This window comes from Protopterus annectens, chromosome 12.part0 (genome assembly GCF_019279795.1).
Source record: "Protopterus annectens isolate FY-2018-M chromosome 12.part0, PAN1.0, whole genome shotgun sequence".
Taxonomy (NCBI): Eukaryota; Metazoa; Chordata; order Ceratodontiformes; family Protopteridae; genus Protopterus; species Protopterus annectens.
In genome coordinates, this window is record NC_056746.1 from 239,767,216 (window position 1) to 239,794,426 (window position 27,211).

Here is a 27,211-nt window from a genome sequence, read left to right on the forward strand (position 1 = left end):
ATAAAGTTCAAATCTGCTCCCTGGCTCTCAAAAGACACAAAACAAAAAATACTTATAAGAAACAAATCCTGGGCTAAATGGAGAGCAACTAGAGATGTCTCAGAACACCTGAACTTTAGACAACTACGTAATACTACTAAAAAAGCCATACTCTCTGACAAACAAGCCTATTACAGTAAACTTCAACAGTCTCACACTAAGAATCCACAAAAATTTTGGACTGCCATTAATAACCTTCTTCAGCCCGGCCATTCTAGTACCCCCCACCCCTAGAGTCAGATAACAAAAACAATCTAGAAATTGCCAATGCCTTCAATACCTACTTTACAGAGACCATTCAAACCCTGGCCACACAGCTAACTTCTACAAACACTAACCTACCTAATTCCCAACATGACAATCTTCCTACTTTCAAGATAAAACCCATCTCAATCTCCTTTATCCAGAAACTAATTCACAAGCTAAAACCCTGTACACCCTCTGATGACAACCTTCCAGCTGAATACCTTCAACTTGCATCCAGAGCAATTGCTCATCCTGTAGCTATTCTCATTAACCGTACTATTTCTGAAAGCACTATCCCCAATCTTTGGAAAATCTCACACATCATTCCCTTACATAAAGGAGGCAACTCTAATGAGTACTCCAACTATAGGCCCATAGCACTACTCTCACCCTTAGCTAAGATCATGGAGAAATGTATCCATCATCAGCTAATAGACTACCTTACTAAAAATAACATCCTGGCCAGCTGCCAACATGGCTTTAGACCCTTTCACAGCACCACCACTGCCCTTCTATCTTTCACCAATACTATTAACACCAACCGGAACAATAACTACCTCTCATCTGCACTCTTCATTGACCTGTCAAAAGCCTTTGATATGGTCAATCACTCCCTACTTATAAATACCCTACAATCCCTCTCTCTGGATTCTAATTCTATCCTTTGGTTCAAGTCTTACCTCAGCAACCGAAAACAAGCTGTTTTGTGGCAAAATCACTTGTCTTCATATCTCCCTGTTTTACTAGGAGTTCCTCAAGGCTCTATTCTAGGACCCCTTCTCTTCTCTCTGTTCATAAATGATCTTCATGTAGCTATTCCTCAATCCACCTGCATACAGTATGCTGATGATTCTACTATCATCTGTTCTGCAAAGTCTCTTCCTGAGCTGAAATCTCTAAGCCAAACTGTCTTCTCCATAGTAGAAACATGGTTCCAAAACCGGTGCTTACTCTTGAATGCCAAAAACAAATTACTTCTGATTACTCCTAACAACAAGACCCTCCCATACACTTCTCCATCCTAGCTAGTAATGGAACCCTTATATCACCTGATCTGACCTGTAAGTTATTAGGAGTTACAATAGACAATAAACTCACTTTTGACAATCATATTAATAACACCATTAAGTCCGTTAACAGAAAATTAGGCTCCTTGTATAGGATAAGACCCTTCCTCACCCCAAAAGCAAGAACTACCGTTGCCCACTCTCATTTACTCTCTACTCTCCTCTATGCTTCTCCCATTTACACCAATTTAAAGCAAAACAATCTCAACAAACTTACCAAAGCCTACAACAGTATTGCAAAGTTTGTAACTGGTAAGCCCTACAGAACCCATCACTGCATTAACCTACATCAGCTAGACTGGCTTGAACTGCAAAATGCGCTGCTACTCTCTCAACTAACAACTGCTCACAAAATCTTCTACCTTCCTAACAACACACCTACACTAAACAATCTTATAACACCCTATAATAATCTTCATTCCCTACGCTCCTCTAATAAACTCCTAGCTTATATACCCAAATCTAACAACTTAGCTGGTGACTCCTTGTTCTCCACCACCACAGGTAAGCAATGGAACATGCTGCCACCCAACCTAACCTCTATTTCCTCTTTTCCCCTCTTCAAACTTAATCTTAAAAATCACCTAAAACTTCAATGGTTATGCCCTTGCTGTAACCCTGACTAATATTCTACTATTAGCCTGTAACCTATCTTCTCTCTCTTCCTTTACATTACTACTCTGCCAACAAATGTTATGTAAATGTTATCTTCCACATTTTTTACCCGATGGTTTACTTTAAAATGTTACGTTAATTCCTTCCTAATGTATGTGGCATTGCCTCTTATTGCTTTTTTTTTCTATATTATTATTAAGTATGTGGAGCTTTTCTCCCCGGGCCTCTACTGAAAATGGAAATATCTCCAGCTAGACTAGCCCGGTCAACAAATGTAAAATAAAATAAAATAAATAAATAAAATAAAAATTAGGGATTGTGCAAGCATTACAATATTGAAGTAGCTGAGGAGAGCATTGGAAATATGAACCACAAAGCATTACAGAGAATGATGAAGTTTATATGATATCACCCATTACTAACAGTTCAAAAATAGACATGAGAAAACAAGATATAGTAGTCCATAAAAAGAAGACAAGTAGCACTAATAATTGAAATTGTTACACCCAGTGATTACAGTGTCTTACATACAGAGCGAGAGAGACACACACAAAGTCATAAAATACCAGGATATGCAGGCAGAAACAAGGGAAGTGTGGAAGAAGGATACCCACACAATTCCAATGGTAGTAGGGGGTCTCATCAAAAAGAATTTACAATTGCATTTAGATATGTTGCTGATACATGCAACTCTGTACAAATTAAGACGGAATCATTTCTGGGCAAACTGCAGGTGCTGTGAAGAGCACTTTTGGCTAACATCAAAGACTGAAATAAAACAAGGTTTACATATTTTAATCATATTTTAACTTAGGATTGGGGTCACTTCCTGTCATGGTATTAGAAACACAAAAGACTTGGAGAAATTAAACTAGTAAAAGACACTTCATAGCAATATGAATATGTGCTGAACATATTACTTTAAAAATCTAGTTCAATGTGACTACAATTATGAAATGGCAATACACTTAATCTTTTTTATCAAACACTGTAATTGTCTTTATGTATCTATCCTTCTTAACCCACACACTTGCAGGGCATGAAAGTAATCATCATTTTTCTGTTGTGACTCTGTCATGTCAGAGAGCTAGTAAAGGCAAATGACAGCCACCTGTAGGCTTGTTACTGTGCTTGATTTTGTAGTTAAACATTTTATGTATATATATATATATATATATATATATATATATATATATATATATATATATATATATATATACATATATATATATACACATTAAAATATAAACATTTAATTGGTCAAAAATGAGACTATTTATCAGCTTATGTACTATTGCACTATAACTTATATTTCTCAAATAATTATCTTGTTGGAAAAACTGTTTTTCTGTTGTGGTTTCTAACCTTTTGTCAGTTTCAATAACACTGTCTCATGATATAAAGTTGTAGGTGAAGATCAGCTCTGGAAGCTGCAGAATCCATACTTCATATTCTAAGTCATGGGCTATTTTTTTCTTTGTGCAACAAGATTCAAGTACTTCCTGCGCGAGTGCAATGCACGGCCCCAAATGTACCAATGGAAGTAAAAATAAAAAACAGAGCCAGCAAGCTGTGTCCTGGTGAAATGATTTATTATTAAACAGCAACAGAAACAGACCGGTTTCGGCTGGCAATACACACGCAGCCTTCCTCAGTGTAATGAAAACAAGTCAAATGCTGTTGTTTAAAATGTCACAGAAGAAACATGATTGGTTAGCCTAAAATTGCTCATTGAGCCCTGGTGGGAATAAACCCCCTAACTTAATAATCCAATTTTTCTCCTTAGAGTTTAGTAAAGAGTGCAAACCCGTTTTATTCAGCTTTTTGCCCTTTATAATATCAATTACAGTAAAAGAAAACTTTGCAGTGGGATATATGGTGTGATGTTTATACAATGCATTTTGGACCTTACATTTTTTAATATTGCTAATGTGTTCAGAAATCCTGAGTCTCAATGGACGTGAAGTTTGTCCTACATAAAATGACCCACAAAAACATGTGGCCAAGTAGATGACCCAGTCAGAGCTACAGTTAGCAAAAAAATTAATATCATACACAACAAAACGCATTGTATAAACATCACACCATACATCCCACTGCAAAGTTTTCTTTTACTGTAATTGATATTATAAAGGGCAAAAAGCTGAATAAAACGGGTTTGCACTCTTTACTAAACTCTAAGGAGAAAAACTGGATTATTAAGTTAGGGGGTTTATTCCCACCAGGGCTCAATGAGCAATTTTAGGCTAACCAATCATGTTTCTTCTGTGACATTTTAAACAACAGCATTTGACTTGTTTTCATTACACTGAGGAAGGCTGTGTGTGTATTGCCAGCCGAAACCGGTCTGTTTCTGTTGCTGTTTAATAATAAATCATTTCACCAGGACACAGCTTGCTGACTCTGTTTTTTATTTTTACTATTTTTTCTTGCCAACTAACAAAGCTGGTTTCAGACCACCAAAATAGTTCCAGTACTGGATCAGATAAATACATAGGTATATTATGTGTAACATTAAAAAGGTTTGTGGATTATTCACTGCTTTTTATTTTATTACTTATAAGTTCACAGATTCATAGGTAGCACTAACCTATCCCATTTGGTGTTAGATTGGCCATAAAAAATTGTTTGGCCACTCCACTCTGGTCTGTCAGTTCTTATTCAGAGCTCCTTACAAATTCAGAAGTTATTAAATGTTTTGTTCATATGATAGCAGCTGATAAAAAAATGCAAAGTTAACAGTACCTTATGGCATTCACACCATCAGCTGCTAAAATGAAACAAATGTTATGGCTCACTAGTAGCTGCTCCATTTGACTGTTCCTCTTAGCCATCAGATGTTACTCTGCAGGCTGCCTGCTTATTGACCACACCCTTCCATACAGCCTTCCATAATAATGTGTATTTCTTCTTCTTCTCTGTAGTTTATGATTCTTTGCCATCTGAACAAGTTTCCCAAACTGACTGAGAATCCAACTCCATGAAATCCTTCATCTCTGATAGGTGTGCACATCTTGGGCAGAAAGGGGGGTACAGAGACAGTCATAGCTTAAATCAACACTTTGAAGGAAGGGAGTGGGCCCACAACCTGGACACATGTACATGGTTCACCAAACCACTAATGGGTGGTAGCCTTCACTGAACAAGTGCACTGAACTATTTACTTGCACGGGGGGTTGGGCACTGCAGTGATATGGGTCACGTGTCTTTATACCAAGAGGAGGTTGAAACTAAGTAAAAAATATCATTGTTGAGATGCTGGCTAGGACATAAGCAACTCTACTTTTAGGTTAAAGATGATAGCTCCCCCTTGGACGACACACACCCTAGTTGACAAGGAATTTCTCTTACCAATAGAGAATGAATGGGCACAGGTCCAGCTGTGGAAAGTTTAATGGTTAGCAGGGATGAGGGGGTGCAAAAGCATATAGAAGAAAAAAAAAACCTTCAGCATGCAAACCACATTACTGACAATGTTAAGACAGTGAATTGCAGCAGTCGTGTGACTAAGCATGGTATTACAGACCACTACTATAGCACTTTGGCTCACTGCACATGAGAAATAGGCTTGCATCCCTCAAAGGGGTATTTGGTTAAAATTTACCTAGCCTTGAACACTCTGGCTATAACACAGCCATCCACAGGCAGATGAATTTAGCAGTAGGTCAGTCAATTGTTCGGCAAGCTGAATGTTTCTTAATAACACTTCTTAACACTGAATAAAATATTGAATAAACGTAAAACCAAAAGTCACTAAATTAAAAATAAAATAGCAAACCACACTGACAGAATCATATAAAACAAAGTAAGATTTGAATATGGAAAAAAATGCTCAGAACGTCTTGATATGTGGCAGGGAAAAAAGTGGCAATGAAAAGAAACTGAAAGGTGCTAAACATATTCTGAGAACTACACAACATCTAAGTTCCTAAAAAAACCTCTGGGATGAGATTAAAAACAGTGGAGAGTAGAGTTTTCCTTTAACAAATCCACACTGTTTAGTATATAAAAGAAATATTTATCATGTGTCATTTTGGATAAGCTGCGTTATGACCCTTTGCATGATTTTAAGTAGACTACTGGTTAGGCTGATGGGTCTAACATTATATGCATTCAAATGACCCCACAGACTTTGTGAACTCCAGCCACTTCTGTCCATCACCACAGGTCAGGGGCATGCTGACATGTTAACATTTTATAACATTACTGACACTGATTTAGTCAGGTTTCCCTTGATTTTGTGGGAGAAACCATTAGGTTTGTAGTTTAGTGCCAAGGACTTTGCATTTTTAATTTTTAATACTCACAGATGAAGCAAGCTTCTCTAATATGCTGTCATAATACATGCTTCTGCAATAGATTTGATGGTCAAAATTATAAGGAGTTAATTGCTGTCAGCAAAGAACTCTCTGCTTTGGTGACTTGAATACATGCTTTACTTAGTCCATCATTTTAGCAACACATTAATGGTGCTAACCCAGCACAATAAATAAAAGAAAATAAAAAAAAAATAAAATTAAAATAATATGTGGAAATCTTCAAATGTTGTGTAATAAGCAAGAAAAATATGTTTGTCCTTTTTAAGACAATGGTAAGAGATTAGTGCAGGGACTATGCTACAAAGTACAGTGCACTGAAAAACACACGCAGAACAACTACAAGTATTCTGTCCAGCTCTTTTTTCTTTTTTCTAATCATATTAACTATGCACTTCATGTGCACACATAGCTGATATATGTACTTGCACAGAAGGAATTACCCTTCAGTCCCATTTTGTAACTGAACATTTACAAACGGTGGTTGCAAGTTTCACCTAGATACACACTATTCTGCAACTGGTTGTATCTACAGATTCCTGTTATCATTAACCTATTTCTGTTATACAATTACCTATGACCTAGGAGTAGTTTACCTCTAACTACAACACACCTGAAAATCTGAAATCAGAATAACAAAATGTTATGATACAGCAGTAATAACAGCAGCACTACATGCATTTTAAAAAAAGTATTTTTGATATAGAAAACCAATGGCAGCTCCTTACCTTGCCGATTAGTTGCATGAATCTCCATCTGCCTATGAGGATACGCATTCTCTGAAGTCCCCAGCTTTTCATTATAGACAATGTCAGTTTGACTCTGAGTGAAATTTTGGCTTTGGAATCTATGTCCAGGACTTTCTAAATGTGAAAAAGAAGCACCTGTTTGCACTACTGCTTCGGTATGTTCTCTTGGGAAGGAAGTCCATGAATCTTTATTGTTACCCTTAAGGTTTTGACTGGCGTTCACCGGAACAGTTGAAGAATATCCAGGAGATGTCATCTGAACCAGCTGAGGCTGAGCTACCAGTTTAAGATGGGGTGTTTGTGCAACAGAGGGCGGATCAGTATTTTCATTAGTAAGAGATGATGCAAATTTATTACATGGTGGTGCTCTTACAGGGGAGGCGGGCTGCAGTGGATCTCTGTTCGTAGCCAAGGCAGCATCTGTGGCATACTCTGAACCAGAGGACATGTTTAGTTTCAACTGAGACCGGGGAAATGGTTTTGGAGCAGAATCCACTAGAACTGAATTATCATGGACTTTAGTTTCCAGGCTGTCAAGATTCAGAGGAAATTTATTGAGCTTCATTGAAGGTTGCTCTTGTCTTGATTTTGAATTTAGAAATGAAAGACAGATATTCTCAGGGGAGAAAAATGATGCCTCCTTTTCTAGGATCTTGGAATTTGGAACTTGAATTGGAGCAATGACTTCTTGATAATGAACAGATGAAGCTGAATTCCAGGTTGGAGAAGGCTGGGATGTTGTGTTTGAGAAAGAAATTACCTCCTTACTGTTGTCTTCAGCAATATGAAGATCCAAGGAAGGCAAAGATATGTGATTCATAGTTGAATTTTCTGTGAGTCGTAATGACTGGCCATTATCAGAATACAGCATGTTTCCATGAGAAGAAAATTTCTTTAAAACAGGGTTTGAAATGTTGCTGATTTTAATGCCAGAGGCTGCTTGACTCATTGTAATCTCAGGGGATATTGGTAAAAAAGCGAGCCTGTTGGTTGCCTGATACTCCAGGCTTGATGTCGAGCTGTGAAGGCTGTCACTGTCACTAGTGGGACATGATGACAAGAATCCATTAGGGTTAATCCTGCTCTGGAAAGAAGAGACTCTGTTTAAGCCAATCCCAGCATTTCCATTAGTTCTAGCCATTTTTGTAATACCTCGGTTGAAAGATAAGCTGCTACTAATTTTCGGTTTCATGACAGGAGACTGTAATGGACTAGTGTTAGAGCTGAAAGTGACCCGTGATTGGTATGGTGGCTGCCCACTAATGGGTGTTATGTAAGTTTCACTTCTCTTATCTGGAATATTGCTGGAAGGGTCAGAGCTGAATGGAGAATTAAGTGGGGATGTTGTTGAAAATGATGGTATTTCATCCACATCTTCAACATCAAATGATCTTTTCAGTGCTACAAAAGAAAGAAAAGTACAAATGATGTATATATATATATATACATATATACCTTTTATCCAGTTTAAGCTGCAAATAGGCAAAGAAAACATTAAAGTCTGCAAGAAGGCATGGGATGGCTTTGTTCCACCCGTACTCCCCCCTAAAAAGGACCTGGTTTTATGCTTCAGCCATTTCACTTTAGACTGAATTGCTGTTTGGCATTGTTATGCTCATGTTATAGTCTATGAAAAAAGCAAACTAGAATGAAACATGCATACAAGTAGAATGCTCAACCCATATGTAATCAAAATTTGAAACTTCATGTGACATGCTACTTCATTTAGCAGTTATCCATTTAAATCCATTTAAAGAAATAAACTGAAAGCTACAAATCCTTCTGTTGCTGAAACAATATGTTTGATTAAGAAAGAACATTACAACAAATGACCTATAACGCTAAATTACTAAAGAAATGTTCACAGGGAGGCTTGGCCTCATTACAACCCTTGTAACTATACTACAAATCTAACTATAGATAACAGGTCTATATCAGAACATTGAAGTATTAAAACTTCGAATGTTCTGATATCGAACACTATTCAGCAAATGCTAAGAATAGTGAAGCTGCAGAACAGCAAATTCTTTCCTCAGGAAAGAATTCGGTTGGCCGTTTCTGTGGCTTCACTATTCTTAGCGCTGTGGTGGAAAGTTACGGGTTGGGTTCAGGTAAGTGTGCGATTGTTTATACATTAGGGTTAGGGGCGGGTTAAGTGAGTTAGGGCTAGGGCTCGGGTTAGGCGCGTGTGCGATAGTGACAGACTTTAGGGTTAGGGGTGGTTTAACTGAGTTAGGGTTAGGGCGCGGGTTAGGTGAGAGTGCGATAGTGACGGACCTTAGGGTTAGGTTTGGGTTAAGGTAAGTGGGTATATAGTAGTGTATGTTTAGTTTAGTGTAGCGTTAGATGTAGGAATTTAAGTGTATGTGTGTGGTTGTTGTTTGTTTGATGTGCTTGTGTTGTGTGTATGCGTTTCGGAGCAGCAGATTTTTTCCATGGGAAAAAATTTGCTGTTCTGAATGTTCGATATTTTCATGTTTAGATGTTTTGGGGCCGATGAAATAGCATTTGCTATTTTCATCTTTCGATAACATGATATAAATGCTAGATAACTGGAAGTCTTTGTTTGGCCTGCTTGCTCTGAATATTGCTGATCTCTGGCTGCATTTTAATTTGAATTGAAACTTTGTATTTAATGTTTATCACTTCTGTTTTGTATCTTATTCATTACATTTGTTTTTTTTTAAGTTTTCTATTCTGTTGAAGTTTTAAGAGTTCTTGGCTAGGGTCAGTTAAAATGTTTGCAAAGAATTTCTTTGCAAACAGTGAATAACATCAGTTAATTAGTGGGAGGAGCTGAGGAAAAGCATTGCTCTTTTATTTAGAAATATCTCTATTTAGTGTTTGGCCTGCTTACTCTGAATGTTGCTGATCTCTGGCTGCATTTTTTCCATTCTACCCACCCAATTCTTGTGTTTTTAAATTTGGTGGCTTTTGAATTGCCTACCCTTACTATAAATCTCATTTTGGACACTACTCCCAGTCCCATTCAACTCATTCTACTGAGTACAGAGAGATAATTTGGGATGGCCCATCCCCTTAGTTTCTCAACCTTACATTATCTTATTATCTTCTGTTTCCTCCCTTCCCACTAACCTAAAAAGAAAAAATGCACTTTATTCTGCTGCTTTTACTGTATTTGTGTTTCTTCCTACCTTATTACTTCATTTTGCTTTTGCTGCTTGTTCTTAAGACTATTCATTTGCATTTATTCTGCTGCATTTATTACTGTTTGTTAGTAGCCTGATTAAATTGCAACTGTTATTCTAAGCATTTTGGTTTAAGCACTTGGGCCTCAGGCCAGTTATTTTACATTAATAAGGTTTGTGATCTACACTTTTGTGGGAGGAGAGAGTAGATTCTGCCGTCCTGAGCTGGGGATTGCTGGTTGAAGGCGTATTGTGCCTGCTTATTTGAACTATTTTTTTTCTGAAATTGGTGCATCTTGTTTGCTGAAGCATAGACTAGATTCAGACCTGCTGAATCTAGCTCTGTTTGTATAATTTGAGCACTAAACCAGGCCATCTTTTGTTGGAGAGGGTTCCCTGGCATCCTTGTGGCAGGAGTGTGCAGTAAGAACTCGCCTGATTGAAGGTTGCTGGAACAGGGCTCAGTTTGAGCTTTTTTATTAGTTAATTGGTTAATTTGTTTAAATCAATTTGCTCTTGTTTGCTACTGTTATATTTAAGTGTGCATCTGTTCTCCTGTGTTAAATCGACCTAAACAGAGTTTAAATATCTTTAGCATATTCTGGTTACAGGTTTTGCTGTATCCAGATCTGTTTGTGTGATTCCTGTGTTTTCTGCTATGCCATCTTTTGTTGCTGTGTCCTGCCTTCACTTAGTGGGAGTAAGTGAACTGGTTGGAAATGGTCTTGCATAGGATGTTTAGCTCAGAGCTCAGGGACAAGGGTCGATCGGTCAATTCCAGTGTTAATATTTTACTTTTGTTTTTGTGGTATTTAAACCCCACATTTGCATGAGTTTGTGTTTGTTAGCTCATTGAGCACCACTGCTGAGCTGTTTTAACCCTTTGTGAGGTATCTCAGCTGCATTCTTTCCATTATCAGCACTCCTGTGTAAGTGAGGCCCTCCTTTGCAGCTAGTGTATTGATTTTATCCAGCCCTACTCACACTTATAGGTACTCTCCTCAGATAGTAGCCATTCTACTATCCCTGATGTCTCTTCCACAGATTCTGACAACCATGGATGGATAATTTCCTATGGTTTCTCCTGCTAGTCTGGTTGATATGGGCATCTGGAGACAGTGTAGCAACTGCCTCATGTACATGGACAGCCCTCTACTACTACCACCTAGGAACTCAATATGTGAGAGATGCAATTACATTACGAACCTAGAATACTTTCTGTCTCAATCACAACTCAGTACATCTGGTACTGAGAAGGCTGTCTGCACAAACACTGCAAACACCACACCTCTAACACCCCCCACACCAGTACAACACACTCCTACATTTGCGGAGGTTCTCAACAAAAACATACCTAAACAAAAGAGACCTCTGAGGCAAAAACACTCATGCACATCACAACCCACAGCACCAAGCACCACTCATAGCACACATGCCTGTGTCTCACAGCCTCCAAGGCCCAGCTACAAACCCAACACACTAGTCATAGGAAACTCTTATTGTGAGACACATAGATGTGCCCCTCACCAGGCTAGGCAAGGAGAAAGTCACAGTACGTTGCTTGTCAGGTGGTAGAATCTGCCATATCACACACACACATTCAGGTCTCTCAACAACAGGTAGTGTTATGACTGTTACATAGTCCATGTTGCTGTGAATGACTTGAGATGTACCTCTCTGGACTATATGAAGACAGACATGATTGAGCTCGCTGAATGTGTGTCCCAGGCAGGTATGTCTCTAGCCTTAAGCAGCATCCTACCGTCACCCAGAATGATGCCTCAATACAAACAGAAAATGATTGACTTTAACAATTGGCTTAGTTTCTGGTGTCATTCCAGGGGTCTCCTATACCCGACAGCTTGGGAGGACATGACTGACAGACCACAATGCTTTGCTAGAGATGGCCTTCATCTGTTTCCCCTGGGCTTCAGGCCTCTGGCAAAGGCTCTTGCTCCCACATAGTGCCTTTCTTAGGCAAAGTCATGAGGGCAAAATTGCCAATGTGAAAAATTCTTCTAGACAAAATTTAAAGGTCATGCTGCTAAATGTTAGGAGTCTTAGCATGAAACTGCACTCATTGCAAGCATTCCTCACGCTGGAGGATGCTGACATTTGTGCAGTCACTGAATCCTGGTTCAAAGCTATGGACAGCACCCCAGCCTTACCAGGTTACTCATCCTGCCATACTTTCAGACCTCAAATGGAGGGCAACAAAGCCAAAGGAGGTGGAGTTTCAAAATTTATCAAAGATGTACATACCTTCAGGCTGGTCAAATAGTATGACGCACAGGATATGCTCCAAGTGCAGTTAACTGTTGACAAAACATCTATTCAAATCACAGCTAGTCACAGTCCCCCATCCATGACTCAGGATGCCCACTCTACCTATCTGGACTTACTGCAATCCATCAAGATTCAACCCTTTAGCCTGATTCTAGGCAATTTTAACTACCCAACCATAGAGTGGAAGACCTATTCTAGCCCAAACACGAATGCCCAGAGATTTCTCAACTTCATCAATGCCATTGCATTGGACCAGCTGGTCAATTCTCCCACGACAGGTGAAATTATTCTGAACCTCGTACTAATCAACATGAGTAGCCACTGTGGCACACCTACAGTGTCATCCTCCTTGGTAAGATCCAACCATAAAGTGATCACTTTTGAGGTCACCTTCTTTCCTGACCCCCCTCCCCTTGCCAGGGTCAAACAAAAAAAACGTTTCCAAAGCTGGCTACAATCTCCTGAGAGCAGATGAATGAGCAACTTTACAGCCACTGTCCCTTCAGATGGAACTAGCACTAATGTCCAAGCCTACATCAAAAACCTATATGAACACCTACATAGCTTCATGTATTCAGGAATACCTGACAGGACCAAATCGTCTTCCACAAGGAAAAGTAAAATTGTCTGGTGGACAGCAGCATTAAACAAGCTTTATAATAAAAGGGAAAATTGCTCTCCAGCACCAAGAAGAAGCAGGTGCCAAGTTGGAAGCAATCTCTCCTTTGTCTGAGCAAGGAAATAAGGTCACAGGTGAAATCCTCTAAAGCTAACTTTGAGTCCAAATTGGCTCCATCCACTAAGGACAGTCACAAAGCCTTCTTCACATACGTCCACAGTCTCAAAGGTAACACCCAAATCTGTTCTGAACTGGTGGTGAAGAACATCACATACATAAACGCCATAAGTATAGCCAACCTGCTGGTAGACAGGTTCAGTGAAAACTTCATCCCCCTGTCCCCCCATCAATAAACTGGGATATCCCCGGGACCTGCCCTCCTCCCCTCATTACCAGGGAGCAGGTCTTTAATACCCTCTCAAAGGCAAAAAATACAGCCTCCATGGGATCTGACAACATCCCTGGCTGCATCCTACATGAACTCAGGCATGAGATCTCACAACCATTAGGCACTCTATTCAACCAAAGCCTGAGCACCAGTTTCATCCCAGCTGAATGGAGAACAGCCACAGTCATCTCTCTGCACAAAGGTGGAGCATCCACTGACTCAGGCAATTATAGGCCCATCAGCCTAATTAGCCTGATCTGTAAGGCCATGGAACACATTATCATGTACCTTATAAACAAGGACATTGACAACCTCCAAATGCTTGGCCCCACACAGTTTGGTTTTGTCAAAGGGAGATCATGCCTGCTAAACTTGGTTGATTTCTTCGAAACAGTCACTAAAGCCATGGATGAGGAGAAGATGGTGTACACTGCCTACCTTTACCTAGCCAAAGGCTTTGACACTATTCCCCACTTGGGCATAATAGATAAACTCTACCAGCTAGAAATCAACCCATATGCTACCAGATGGGTAGGTAACTGCCTCACTGATAGAGCCCACTCGGTCAAAATAGCAGAAACTACCTCTAGTAGTAGACCCATAAGGAGCAGCATACCCCAAGGTTCGGTCTTGGGGCTTCTACTGTTTGGGATATACTTTTCTGAGATGCAAGCCAAAACCAGTGGTCTATGGCTGATGAAGTTTGCAGATGACTGCAAGTTGAGTGCTGTCTTAAATTCCCCTAGTGATGTGAACATCCTCCAAGAGGGCCTTACCCAGACTAATGACTGGTGCCAGAAGCATAGCCTCAAACTGAATACCATGAAATGCATCATTATCCCCTCTGGGAAAAATTGCATCCCCACTAATTGTCACATTAATAACAATGTACTAAGCATGCAATCTGTCATGAGGGACTTGGGTACTCAGGTTGATAGCAACCTGACTTTTGAACACCACGTTGCCTCTGTTGTATGGAAGACATTCTACATGGCCCACCTCATAAGTAAGACTATTTCATCCAAGAACAAGGAGGTCATAATATCCCTGTACTCTTCCCTTATCAGACCTATTATCGAATACAATGCCCCTCTTCAGCATGTATCTTGCTAAGCACATGCAGCAGCTGGAGTGACCACAGAGGTTCCTGAAAAGGAAAATCCAGGGTCTGAAACACCTATCCTAAACATATAGGTGAAAAATCCTGTGCTTCTATATAGTCTCGTACAGACTGCTCAGAGGTGACCTGTGTCTGACATACAAGGCCATCTCAGACCCAGCCTTGATGGAGCTGCTGCATATCTGTAAGTCAAACTCCACTTGTGCAACCAGCATGCAAGGCCTCAACCTGGTCTGTGACATTAATAGAACTTGTTGGTGGGATAGACTTGTATCCCATAGACTCTCTCATCTGTGGAATAGACTCACTCTCCATGTCAAGCAGAGTACCTCACTAGCCATCTTTTAGAAGAAACTGGATTACTGGATGAGAAACAGAAAATACACCCCTGGGATCCCACTTGTGCCCTGCTGGACAAGAGAAACAGTTGCTGACCTTATGGGAACATGGGGGAAATTCTTGACTAGATTTATATGAGCCTCTGGGCCAATAGCCTAGTATCATCCTATGAACCTATGAACTTATAATGCTACCTCGTAACTACATATACTTGTTCTTGGGCCATACTGATTCACACACAAAGAGAACTCTGGGTTTTCTATCAAAACTGTATCCTGTACTTCAAGGTAATGTAGCCTTAGAGTTAAATTATTAATTTAACCAGGAAGTGGGGGCACAGCCTTCCCTTGCAAAAAACTTACTTTACTTGTTCATTATTTAAAAAATACAGTTGGGTAAGAAACATAGCATAACAGCCCATGTTTGAGTAGGATCACTCTTGCAGTTGTAACCTTTGAAAACTGAGCCACAAGTGAGGACTTACATCTAGCACAGCTTCCAGAAATCTGTACCCTTCCATCCCAGGTGAGCTGACTGCTTGTGGTATAAGAAGGAGCCAGTCCATACCATCTTCAATTCTTTCTTAAGTATATAAACCATGGGCATGGAAACCCCTAAGCCACCTCTGAATAAGCCCCATACGACTAGAATGGTATGCAAGAAAGCAGAACAGGTTTGTTGTTCCCCCATCAAATGCATTTCTCAATTTCAGGACAGGTATGGCTAAGAAATTACCTTATAAAGGAATAGAATGCTCAAAGGAAGCACCAAGTTGGAGGAGTGTGCATGTGTGTGGGTTTGTGGGGGGGCAAACTCCTATCCACCTCGGACCTAGGTTACTCACAAGTGCAGAAGCTCAGATGAGGGTGGGAAAACATACTGAAACAGTGATCCTGTTCAAACATCTACTATATGACAAATTCCTTACATAAATGCACTATTGTCCTCCTGTGGACCATTGCTATAGTATTAACATTTGGAAATAATTCCAAAGCTTGGTTAACTTGCTGGGAGGTTGGCAGTTTAGTTGGGCCTGACTGCAGGAGGCCCTGTAAAAATAGTTATGGTGAAGCCTACCCTGCCCCTGGATAAGGTGTTCTACCTGTAAGGCATAGAGGAAGTAAGTGCAGTCTATCCTGTAATGTTTAAAGTATTTGCTAGTCTAACCTGTAATGTTTTCAGAAACTATGGATAAAGGGCCAGATGATTTTGTCCAGGATAGCCATTATGCCTATGTCTCAATCAAAAGCTTTACTAGCAAATGCTAGCCTGGCAGAGTGGGTCCTGACCTGCCATCAGGGTGTTACCATGGGCAAACTAGCAGAAGGTAACATAATCAGCAGTTCAGAAATGGTCTATTTAGTGACTGAGTTACCCATTTTACTAGCAGCATTTTTTCTCAAATCTTTCGTTATATGTAGGTAGTATTTTGGCTGTTTCTGAACATCCAAGGAGTACAAGATCCTTTCTCAACTATTATGAGGGCTAAGGAAGAATGCTGGTAACTGGTTTGATTTATAGCGAGTTATATAATGACTTTAAGCATAAAGGGAGGGTTTGTACACAAGCTAATAATATTACTAAGAAAAAACAAAAAAGGTTCTGGAGTTCATATATCATTCTGGCTGAGAAAATGGCCATTAAAAGAACAGTTTTCCAGGACAAGTATTTGACAGGAGTAGTAGCAGCTATTTCTAAAGGACTCACGATTCAGTTTTTCCAGCATGAAGTATAAGTCCCATGGTGAAGCCACTAGACTTCTACCAGGCCTTAGAAAGAAGTCGCACATGAGAAAATGCATTACCATTAACACCAAAGCCAATGAGGTTCACTTATAAGAAGGATGAGATGGCAGAGAAATGTATTTTCACTGAGGAATAGGCTAACACTGCAGAGGTGACAAAGTTAGGCAGAGAGAAGGTGGGCGTCAATGTTGCAGTGTACAGAGGTCACAAATTTAGGCAGGGAGAAGGTGGGTGTGGATGTTGCAGTGTACAGAGGTGACAAATTTAGACATGGGCGTGGATGTTGCAGTGTACAGAGGTGACAAATTTAGGCAGGAAGATGGTGGGCGTGGATGTTGCAGTGTACAGAGGTGAAAAATTTAGGCAGGGAGAAGGTGGGTGTGGATGTTGCAGTATACAGAGGTGACAGATTTAGGCAGGGAGAAGGTGGGTGGGGATGTTGCAGTGTACAGAGGTGACAGATTTAGGCAGGGAGAAGGTGGGTGGGGATGTTGCAGTGTACAGAGGTGACAGATTTAGGCAGGGAGAAGGTGGGTGGAGATGCTGCAGTGTACAGAGGTGACATATTTAGGCAGGGAGAAGGTGGGTGGAGATGCTGCAGTGTACAGAGGTGACAGATTTAGGCAGGGAGAAGGTGGGTGGGGATGTTGCAGTGTACAAAGGTGACAGATTTAGGCAGGGAGAAGGTGGGTGGAGATGCTGCAGTGTACAGAGGTGACAGATTTAGGCAGAGAGAAGGTGGGTGGAGATGCTGCAGTGTACAGAGGTGACAGATTTAGGCAGGGAGAAGGTGGGTGGAGATGCTGCAGTGTACAGAGGTGACAGATTTAGGCAGGGAGAAGGTGGGTGGGGATGTTGCAGTGTACAGAGGTGACAGATTTAGGCAGGGAGAAGGTGGGTGGAGATGCTGCAGTGTACAGAGGTGACAGATTTAGGCAGGGAGAAGGTGGGTGGAGATGCTGCAGTGTACAGAGGTGACAGATTTAGGCAGGGAGAAGGTGGGTGGAGATGCTGCAGTGTACAGAGGTGACAGATTTAGGCAGGGAGAAGGTGGGTGGGGATGTTGCAGTGTACAGAGGTGACAGATTTAGGCAGGGAGAAGGTGGGTGGTGATGCTGCAGTGTACAGAGGTGACAGATTTAGGCAGGGAGAAGGTGGGTGGAGATGCTGCAGTGTACAGAGGTGACAGATTTAGGCAGGGAGAAGGTGGGTGGAGATGCTGCAGTGTACAGAGGTGACAGATTTAGGCAGGGAGAAGGTGGGTGGAGATGCTGCAGTGTACAGAGGTGACAGATTTAGGCAGGGAGAAGGTGGGTGGAGATGCTGCAGTGTACAGATATGCATCAAGAAGATTCCATATTGACGGGGCAGAATGTTCATGTCTTACTTATCCAGTTAACACACTGCAACAGCAGGACAGAGTACCCAGAAGTAAGGCTTAGGTGGCATCATGACAGGGTACCATGGCAGATGTTGGGCCAAAAGGAAACCCTGGACCTTGACATTACATCTGGTTTATAATGTCTTGCAAAAGTGTGGAGTAAAATCCATGTTGTCTACTGACAAGTTCCTTCAATGAGCTGAGAATGCCGCCACAGATCCTGTAGGGCCCTAGGCTTGTCTGGAAAAGATTTAAAGCTCATGTAGTAGTGAAAAATAATTTCAGTCACATGACAATGTGACTTTCCTTAAAGTGTATTCTAGTCTGATTGACACAATGGATATGAAGAGTCGGCCACCTTTTCTTATGTCCTTAGTGCAAGTAAAGTAAAATCTTAACTATTTGAAAATGGATGGAAGCAGACCAGAAAAGTTACAGATTGGTTTAGGTTGGCATCACATGTTATCTTCAGCATGAAGACGTCTGTCTGTTGTGGAAGATTATTTAAGGAGACAAGCAAAACAGAATAAACACTTCAGAAATTCTTCTGGCTGACACAATGACTACTAAAACATATTTGAGGTCTTCTATTGCAGTTGGGTCAGTGGATGGCACAATTAGTTTTTCTAAACTAAAGTTAAGATCCTATGGAGGGGCTGGATCTTTAAATGGGGGTCAGTTAAAAAGTGCTCATTCAAGAAAAATATCTACATACCCCCACTTGCACATCATCTTCCTTGGTACACTTAGGGTGAAGTCATCAGTACATTCAGGATAGGATTCTTCCCCAGACCTTTGGAATTTAATGAGGTTCTTTGGTGCCGTGCCCTAATAAGACAGTAATGACTGACCCAAATATCAGGTTGGATGGTGTCCAGGGGAGAAGCCGAAAAATCAGATACCTGTTCCAATGCAATATGCCTTGTGGGTTTGTTTGGAACTGATTCCCCTGCCTCAGTGACCACTGACAAGGTCATCAGTAGTGACAGAGTCATTGTTGTTGTCCATGCTGACACTACAGTTGAGTAAAAACAATGGCACTGTCCATTGTGACCAGAGACAGACATGGTACCAGAGAGGGTTTTGGCACTGAAGGCTAGAACAGTGACTGTGCCAATGTTGAGAACAGTGCAGAGGCATACGATGTCAACCTTAGCACTGAGGTCGAAGGTTAGTGGTCTTGAACCTTGTGCCCCATGCATTGACAGAATTTGTGCAGTGGTCACTGATACTTAGGCCATCTGTGTGAAAAAAAAATCACTGTTAGTGCCAATGGAAATGGGATGGGATCCAAAGTCAATTCCACTACTGCCAGTGCTAAATTCAGCCTGGGGTAGGAGCAGCTGTAATGGAGGGAAAGAAGCATCTATTACCATCACAGAAAAAGAGAAGGGGGAAAAAGGACACCAGGTTCCAGCAGGGCTTCGACTAAGGATATTATCATCTTCTTTCAGTCAATGTTCATAGAAGGTCTCTGCACCTACACCAACCAAGAGAATCTAATCAGGAGAGCAGGGGAAGGCCTCAACTGTGAGTATCTGGAAATCTTGCACTTTGAGGTGAAGATCCCATGTATTTTCCACAGGGGAGAGTCAGAGACTACAGTTATCTCCAGATGGGAGAACCCAGTAGGAGAGGTTATAAGTAGTAGGGAAATAAATAGTGTGGGAAGAAATAGCCAAAGAATTGTTATGGCTAGGCTTGTATAGGCCCTAGGGCTGATAGCCTAGTACCAACCTATGAACCTATAACCAGCACAGGCAGGGCTTTGAAATTCCTTCTACTCTAGGAATCAGTTCCACTCTTGGTACTTAGGACGAGGACGAGGAGGGTGTGTCAGTCTTTTTAAATGACTTTTTTTTTTCTTTTTCCTCCTTTCTTCCTTTTTAATAATCATTTTTAACATCTTTCAACAATAGACTTATGAGAACAATTTGTTCTGTCTAATAAACTACATGAATTGAAGTTTTGACAAATGGCATGTTCAGCAGAGAGATACTACACCTCCAGGGGGTCTTGTGTACCCTGGGAGTAGACAACATGACCACATTTAGAGCATTTTTAGAAACTAGAGGACTTGTTCCACTTTAAAAGTGTACTGAATACAGTGGTACAACCAAAAGTCACAACAGAGTTAAACAGTTTTTAGTGCACACCACACTACTGCCTGCCTTGACCCACGGTGGTGGTGCTGCAGTAGCGTTGTCGCCTCACAGTAAGATGCTGTCCGGTTCGATTCTCAGCTAGAGCGTCTTCTGCGTGGAGACATGCGTGAATGGGTGTACCTTCATTGAAGGTTGTGTGTCAGGCCTGGCAAGCCGGTATGTAAAAATCATCTGCCAATCATTAGCGGACCAGATTTCCGCTGTGGCGACCCCTAACCGGGAAAAGCCGAAAGACACAAAACTAAGAAAGGAAAATCTAGTATAGGAAAGCAGAAGAGACCTGTAGAAAGTAGGCAGCCTAAACAGGAAGGAACAGGGAGCTGATAAAAAAAAATGATTTCTGAAAAACAGAAAAACTTTCAGAAATGTTAGAGTTGGCATTCAGTTCATAATAAAATGAAAACCATGAGGAAATAATTCACTGATCTTGAGAGAAGGCATCTGAAATTCAGATTCCACAATGGCTAACGCATGAGCTGTGGAAGGATCTAGCCAATACTGAAAACCAGAAAATGAGATCTGGAGAGAGTAGGGATAGTAATGGATTATGGGAGTAAAGGGAGGTGCTTGAACTTGTAAGAGATTTCTGAAAGTGCTGAAATAGGACTCTTTGTGGCTACCCTACAGTTGCAGTGTATGGACTGAAACAAATAAGATCTGGAAATACCACTAGCAGTTTTTAAATGTCCTGGCCCCAAAGGTGCATATATCTTTTTCTGAACATGCAAAATATTTATAGATTCCTATTTAAAGTCTAGGGTGTCTCTAAATGATAAATTCTAGGGCATCATAATGAATAATTTACTTTCCAAAAGTAATATGTTTCTGTAAGTTATCTAATTTCTACAAAACAGAACCACAGCGAATACTCATCATAAGGATGATGAAATTAGTAATAACTCAGTTCAAATATTCGGAGAACCTATATTAACCAGGTTCAGTTATGTGTCCAACTAATATATCTAGAAATATCACTCCAAAGTCTCTGCAGCTAGCATCTTTGTTTGTTCTATTCCAAATGAACCTTCAAAAGAGCTTTACATGATCTATATATGCGCACATATACAATATCGATACAGAAATATTAAGAAATCAGAAAGCTAGTATTGCAAAAACTACATTGAAATCAATTACCACCAAAACCCTGGTATATACAGAAAAGACAATGAAAATCCTAAATAAACCACAATTATGCAAAATACCCAATGCTAACTATATAATTACTCCCCTACACTTAACTATTCTACAAGGCAATATCTTACATTATCATGAGCTACTCCACTGCAGGTTAAGGAAAAGGTTACTGTAAACACGACACAACACATACTGCTCTGCATTACAAAACTCAAACTTCTACGAAAAATCTTACACAAAAACCAAAAACCAGCAAGCCTTTATGTGGGGAGCTCATCTTATTTATATGCATTAACTGCATGTTGCACAACATGAACATGTGAAAAGTTGATTCATCAAACCAAATTCTTTGAATAAAACTATCAGTCAGTACCATTAGAGACAAAACATGAAGCAGGTTACTAAACTGACAAAAATACATGCAAGTTTGTGAAGTGAAGAAACAAGCGTGTTTTGTGTGTGTGTGTCTGTGTGTGTGTGTGTGTGTGTGTGTGTGTGTGTGTGTGTGTGTGTGTGTATAAATACACACACACACACACACACACACACACACACATATATATATATATATATGTGTGTGTGTGTGTGTGTGTGTGTGTGTGTTTGTATGCATATCTGTACATACAGAAAGCTGGGTTGTTTTGACTATGTGTTTGTTTGCACATGATTTCATTTTTGATTTGTGTTTCTGTGCTTGAAATGCTATTAAACTTTTTTGCTTTCATCTCCAAAGCAGCAAAAGATGTTTGGTTGCTGGCAAAGTAGCATAACAGCTCTAATAATTTGATCACTTTTTATGACTAAACAATCCCATGTCATGCACTATGAAAGTGCTGTTTTCTTTGTTTTTCAAATGCCTTTATCACAAGTTGATGTGTACCAGGTTTGAATGTACAAAGGCTGTTAAGAGGAACTTTCAGTTTTTGTCCATATATACATTAGAAGCTGGTCAGGAATCATGATAGTTACTAGACACATGCTACAATGTCACAACACAATTAAAAGGCCCGTCTTCTGATAGTGGAGATTGCTGTGTTATGCCTTTTGTGTGTACTGTCTTAGGTAGGAGTGCAAGCTTTAGATGAAATTGCACCCTAGGCTTCATAGCACCCCTGCACTATCCACAGCTCTCTGCTGCTGCCCATTGCTCCCCTGAACACATTTCCTAGTACTTCCCGACCCTAGTTCACCCCATCCTGACCTTTTCACACCACCCAGATTACTTTTTTCTACCCTGTCCTTTACACTCCTCTTTCCAGAGCCTAGCCAGGTGCTTGCTAGATAGGTAATAGGAGAAAACAAAAAAAATGAAAACAGCCCCCTGATGACTGATACAGGATGACCCCTTGTGGACAGCTCCTGCACCAGTTATACAGAAAAGATGTGTCAGTTGGCTGGGAGCGAGGCAGATACTCAACAGATAGCAGGGATTAAGTACTATAAAAAATCCACTTACACAGCTTGAGGTGTTTGAGGCCAGGCGCCTTGTAGCTCAGGAGGATACAGCTAGTCTGTGATGCATTTCATGATTTATTGTTTGAAGGATAATGACCTAGTTATTGTTCTTTTTTTGTTAGTTTGTTTGTCTTTTTAATGTTTTAATGCAACTCAGAAGAGTTACGTATTTGCCCAATAAAACTGTGTCCACATATACAAATCTTTGATATTATTTTACACAAACACACACACAGACACACACACACACACACACACACACACACACACACACACACACACACACACACACACACACACACACACACATTCTGACAACATCTCTGACAAACCACATCTATCACATGATGCATAAACATGCACACATGTTACACCCTTGCTTGCAGGCATATCGGAGGAATGTCAGTTCACCTACATCATGTATTTGAAGTGATAGAGGAAACCACATCACATGGATAAATCCATGTAAAGACAAAAGAAGAAGCCATAGCCAATAGCTCAATCATGAGCTGTAAAATGGTAATGATACTCACTGTGCCAGTGATAAGTTGCACTGATGTATATCCTGCTCCTGCCAGACCACCAAAGTAGTTATGCATCATATGCAGTGCTGGTGTTTGTTACACAAAGTGAAAGTAATTATGGTCAACTTTTTATTCATTAATACAATGCACCCCAAAATATGCATAAGTATAAGCCATAGCATTACTAGTTTTATACCAATTTCAGCAAATGTGACTGTTTAACAGTGACCAACTAACAGCAGGGATAAACCACTTGTATCCACATATGGCTTCTGTATCCATCAATTACAGCTACTTTACCCACTGTGTACACCTCAGATGCCAGATTATTATAGAAATAATAATAATATTATCACAATCAGAAAGCATCCAATCTCATTTCACACAAATGCACACAAGTCCTGCAAAGTCAGACAAGTAACATCTTAAACAAAGTAAATAACAAGATGATCAATTTCTTTTTCAACAGATAGCTTCCATCTCCCACCAGCAGCAACAGTTACTTTTGTGTACACTCCAGTCATCTGATTCTGAAAAAATGATAGCCATGTAATGTATCTCAACTTTGTTCCAAACAGACATTAGCCACACATTAAAGTATTCCAAGTTACTTTACACATTTCACATTAATTTTGCAAAGCCAAAACAACAAGCAAGCAATAGCCATCAGTCATTTTCACCCACAGTCAGCCTCATCACTCTTAGCTATTTTGTACATGTGCATCTCAACTATCTGGATTTTATAAATAAAAGCTAATAAATAAATAAATAAGTAAATTAAAAATAAATAAATAAATAAATAAATAAATAAATAAATAAATACATCACTGTTGAAACAATCAGGAACAAAGCTAACATATTTGGGGGTTTAAAGGCCCCAAGTCATGGATACACTTTAATTAAAGCTTATCTTATGCACTTACTGAGTTGATAGGGCAACAGGTTTTGCATATCATGCATTTTCTGAAAGATATGAAGTCTGAAACTTAAATGCATGTCTTTATTTATGGACTGAAATCCTCAATGATTTAGCAAAAAAACACACATTTTAAGAAACGTAAATCAAAAATATCAGACAAACTAGGGACATTCTGCAAAATCAAGGACAATCAGCAGTCACTCTGTTCAGTAAATAGGTACACTTTCCAAATCTGGTTGCCTGCCAGGATTTAAAAAAAAGTATCTTGTGTTCTTGTCCTTTCACAGCAATTCTCTATTATCTCTTTATCCTTGAATATTCATAGGCTTCCTGCTTCTTGCCTCTCTATGAATCAGGTAGACTGTGTCACAACAAACAGCAAACTGATTAGACAGGAAGACAACACTTTCCTCATATAGTGTTGCAGTTCTGAACAGGGGCATCTTTTTCTCATTTATTTATTTGTTTTATTTCCTTAAGTAAGGAACTATGGAATGGCTGCTGCCATGTTTCTTTACTTAAAAGATTAATAAATAAATAAATGTTAAAAAGGCATCCGTAAGCTGAGTGGTGTCCAACGCAGCTCTAGTTCACCTGTGCATAAGACTAGCTAAATCATACCTCTTAACCTGTTTTGGAAAGAAATCAGGAGAAGGTCAAAAATAATGGGGGACAAAGGCCCACAAATAGGGACAGATGTTAAATATTGCTCTTATAAACTTAGAAAGTTGCTAGAATAACAGGTTTTGCTTGAGCACTTATTTTTCTGAAGGATATGAAGTCTGAAATTCAAAAGTCTGTCATTATTTATTTACTTCACTTCTCAATGATGTGCCAGAAAACAACAAATTTCATGACAAACAGACCAACAATATGATTCAAAAATCTGGACATTCTATAAAAATGATGACTATACCGGCTATGATGAGCAAAGCTCTACAAAGCTGTACAAATTACATAAAACTGTTAAATGATAAATTTTTGTGAACTGTTTAGTTTAGGCAAACAGTCTGAAGAAAGAAATGTTTGTGCATGGTATAATAAATGTACATGTTGTCACCAAAGTCCTTGCCTCTGCATCATTTTGCATATTTTGTCATTAGTGCTGTTGTTTGAAAAAATGAAGACAAGATCACTCAGCATGCAAAGGAAACCCAAAGGTTGGTAAACACAAGCTAAACTTCTTGTACAATGTAGACAAAAGGATGCTGTTTTACTTACAGCAAAGGAGGAACTAAATTTATGGCATACTGCTACATGGCTGCTCTTAATACTGACATACCCATTTAGTAGATATTCCAACCCTTCTTGTACATCATTTTATAGCCAGGAGCAACTCCTGCTCCCTGAGAAAGTCCAACTAAACCACGGTGAAGCTGTTTCTGCACCCTGAGAAATCACAACTAAGCCAGAATGAATCTTTTCCTGCACTCTAAGAAATTACAGTCAAATTAGTGTAAAGCTGTTGTGCAAATTAATGTTTCAGACTGTTATGCCATGTAATTTATATTTTCCAAAAGGCCAAACACTTTTAAGTCGTGGCACTTGCATTTCTGAAACACATAAGTTGAGTCAATTATTTGATTATTGTTTTGTGCAAAGGCCAAGGTGAGGCCATTAAGACACTTCAATATGTTTGATGCAAAGGCCAAGGTGAGGCCATTAAGACACTTCAATATGTTTGATGCATATTCTCATTATTTAGGAGGGGCATGCATTTCACTTAACACTGCTGATTATTGGCAGTGCTGCGCCACACTTCTCATTTTACTCTGTGCTGTTTAATCCCATAGCTGTTTTTTTTAAACTAGTCTCCCTGATTTATTAAATTAGTGTTGCAGTGGAGAGCTTTTCATGCCTACTAATAAATGCAATGCTAATCATTTGACTTTAAAACTCTGATATTTGAGATCTGTGAGATCTCTACTTCTTTCCATTTACAGTACTAGCAGTGTATAAAAGCTATAGCATCAACATAGTAATGTGTAGCAGTAACTGATGAACCTTGACCCATATTTCATATTTGTAGAAGCATTTTTGTTTTATTGTATCACTAACTTACTAATTGTGACAATTACAGGTAATCCAAAAAGCTATCTGCTTAAATAACTGTCATAATTTAGTAGTCCTAAGGGATAGCAAGGTATCTTTAGTCTTACTGTGTTAGAACAGTTGCTGATTGCATCCTATATTTTAGGGAGGAATGATAACAGTTTCTATAGCTGGCAAGCTACATGGGGTGTGAGTGTGACTCAGCATTTGTTTCAGATGCTAAAAGGTCTGTGCAGTCCTGTTTATGAATATACTCTTCAGGAATATGCCTTTGAGTTTTCTTCAGTTCTACAAAAAATGGTAATTCTCACTGCTATGTTCTGTTTAGAAATTACTTAATGCTCTCATAAAAATGTTTATATTTTATTTATTTATTTTATTTTACTGAAGTGGGGAATTCTGATGTGACTTGAGTTTCAGCCTTTATTGCATACTATTTCACAAATAGTCTAATCCAAATAAATTGCACAACTTTGCTAAATATTCTTCTAAAAAGGTCAGCAGTAAGCTAACCAGTTCCATGGCAAAGTAACTGTATTTACTGTTCTCTGGTAAATGGAGACTCAGCATATCTAAATTAGGAATTTGGGCTAGACTTCTTAATGGTCTCCTGGACTACATGCATAGTAAATACCTGTGAACCTACGTATTGTCTGCAGCTAACTTAATGGTCAAGATTTGTTCTTAATCATTAACTATTACTGTAGCTTTCAAAAACATTCATGAATAATGTACAATATTATTTTTTCCAATATCGCAGACTCCCTGTGCTAGGTTTCACAAGATGCTTACTTGTACCTACAGTACAGGAAGCATGTCAAAATCTTACTGATAAGTGAAAAAAAATCTAACTGATGAAGTATTGGTTCTATGTGTAACATCCCCCTTCTGAGTGAGTAATCA

At 39.6% G+C, this 27,211-nt stretch overlaps 1 protein-coding gene across 2 annotated transcripts in view; it reads right to left on the reverse strand.

Annotated features, from left to right (window-relative positions):
• The window catches only part of LOC122816479 (neuronal-specific septin-3-like), a 1,898,421-nt gene that overhangs the window by 1,466,130 nt on the left and 405,080 nt on the right, over positions 1-27,211 (reverse strand). For both annotated transcript variants that reach the window (XM_044089300.1, XM_044089301.1), the window contains exon 2: positions 7,012-8,433. In XM_044089300.1, coding sequence (XP_043945235.1) covers positions 7,012-8,433 — 1,422 coding nt within the window. The remainder of the gene's footprint in view (positions 1-7,011; positions 8,434-27,211) is intronic.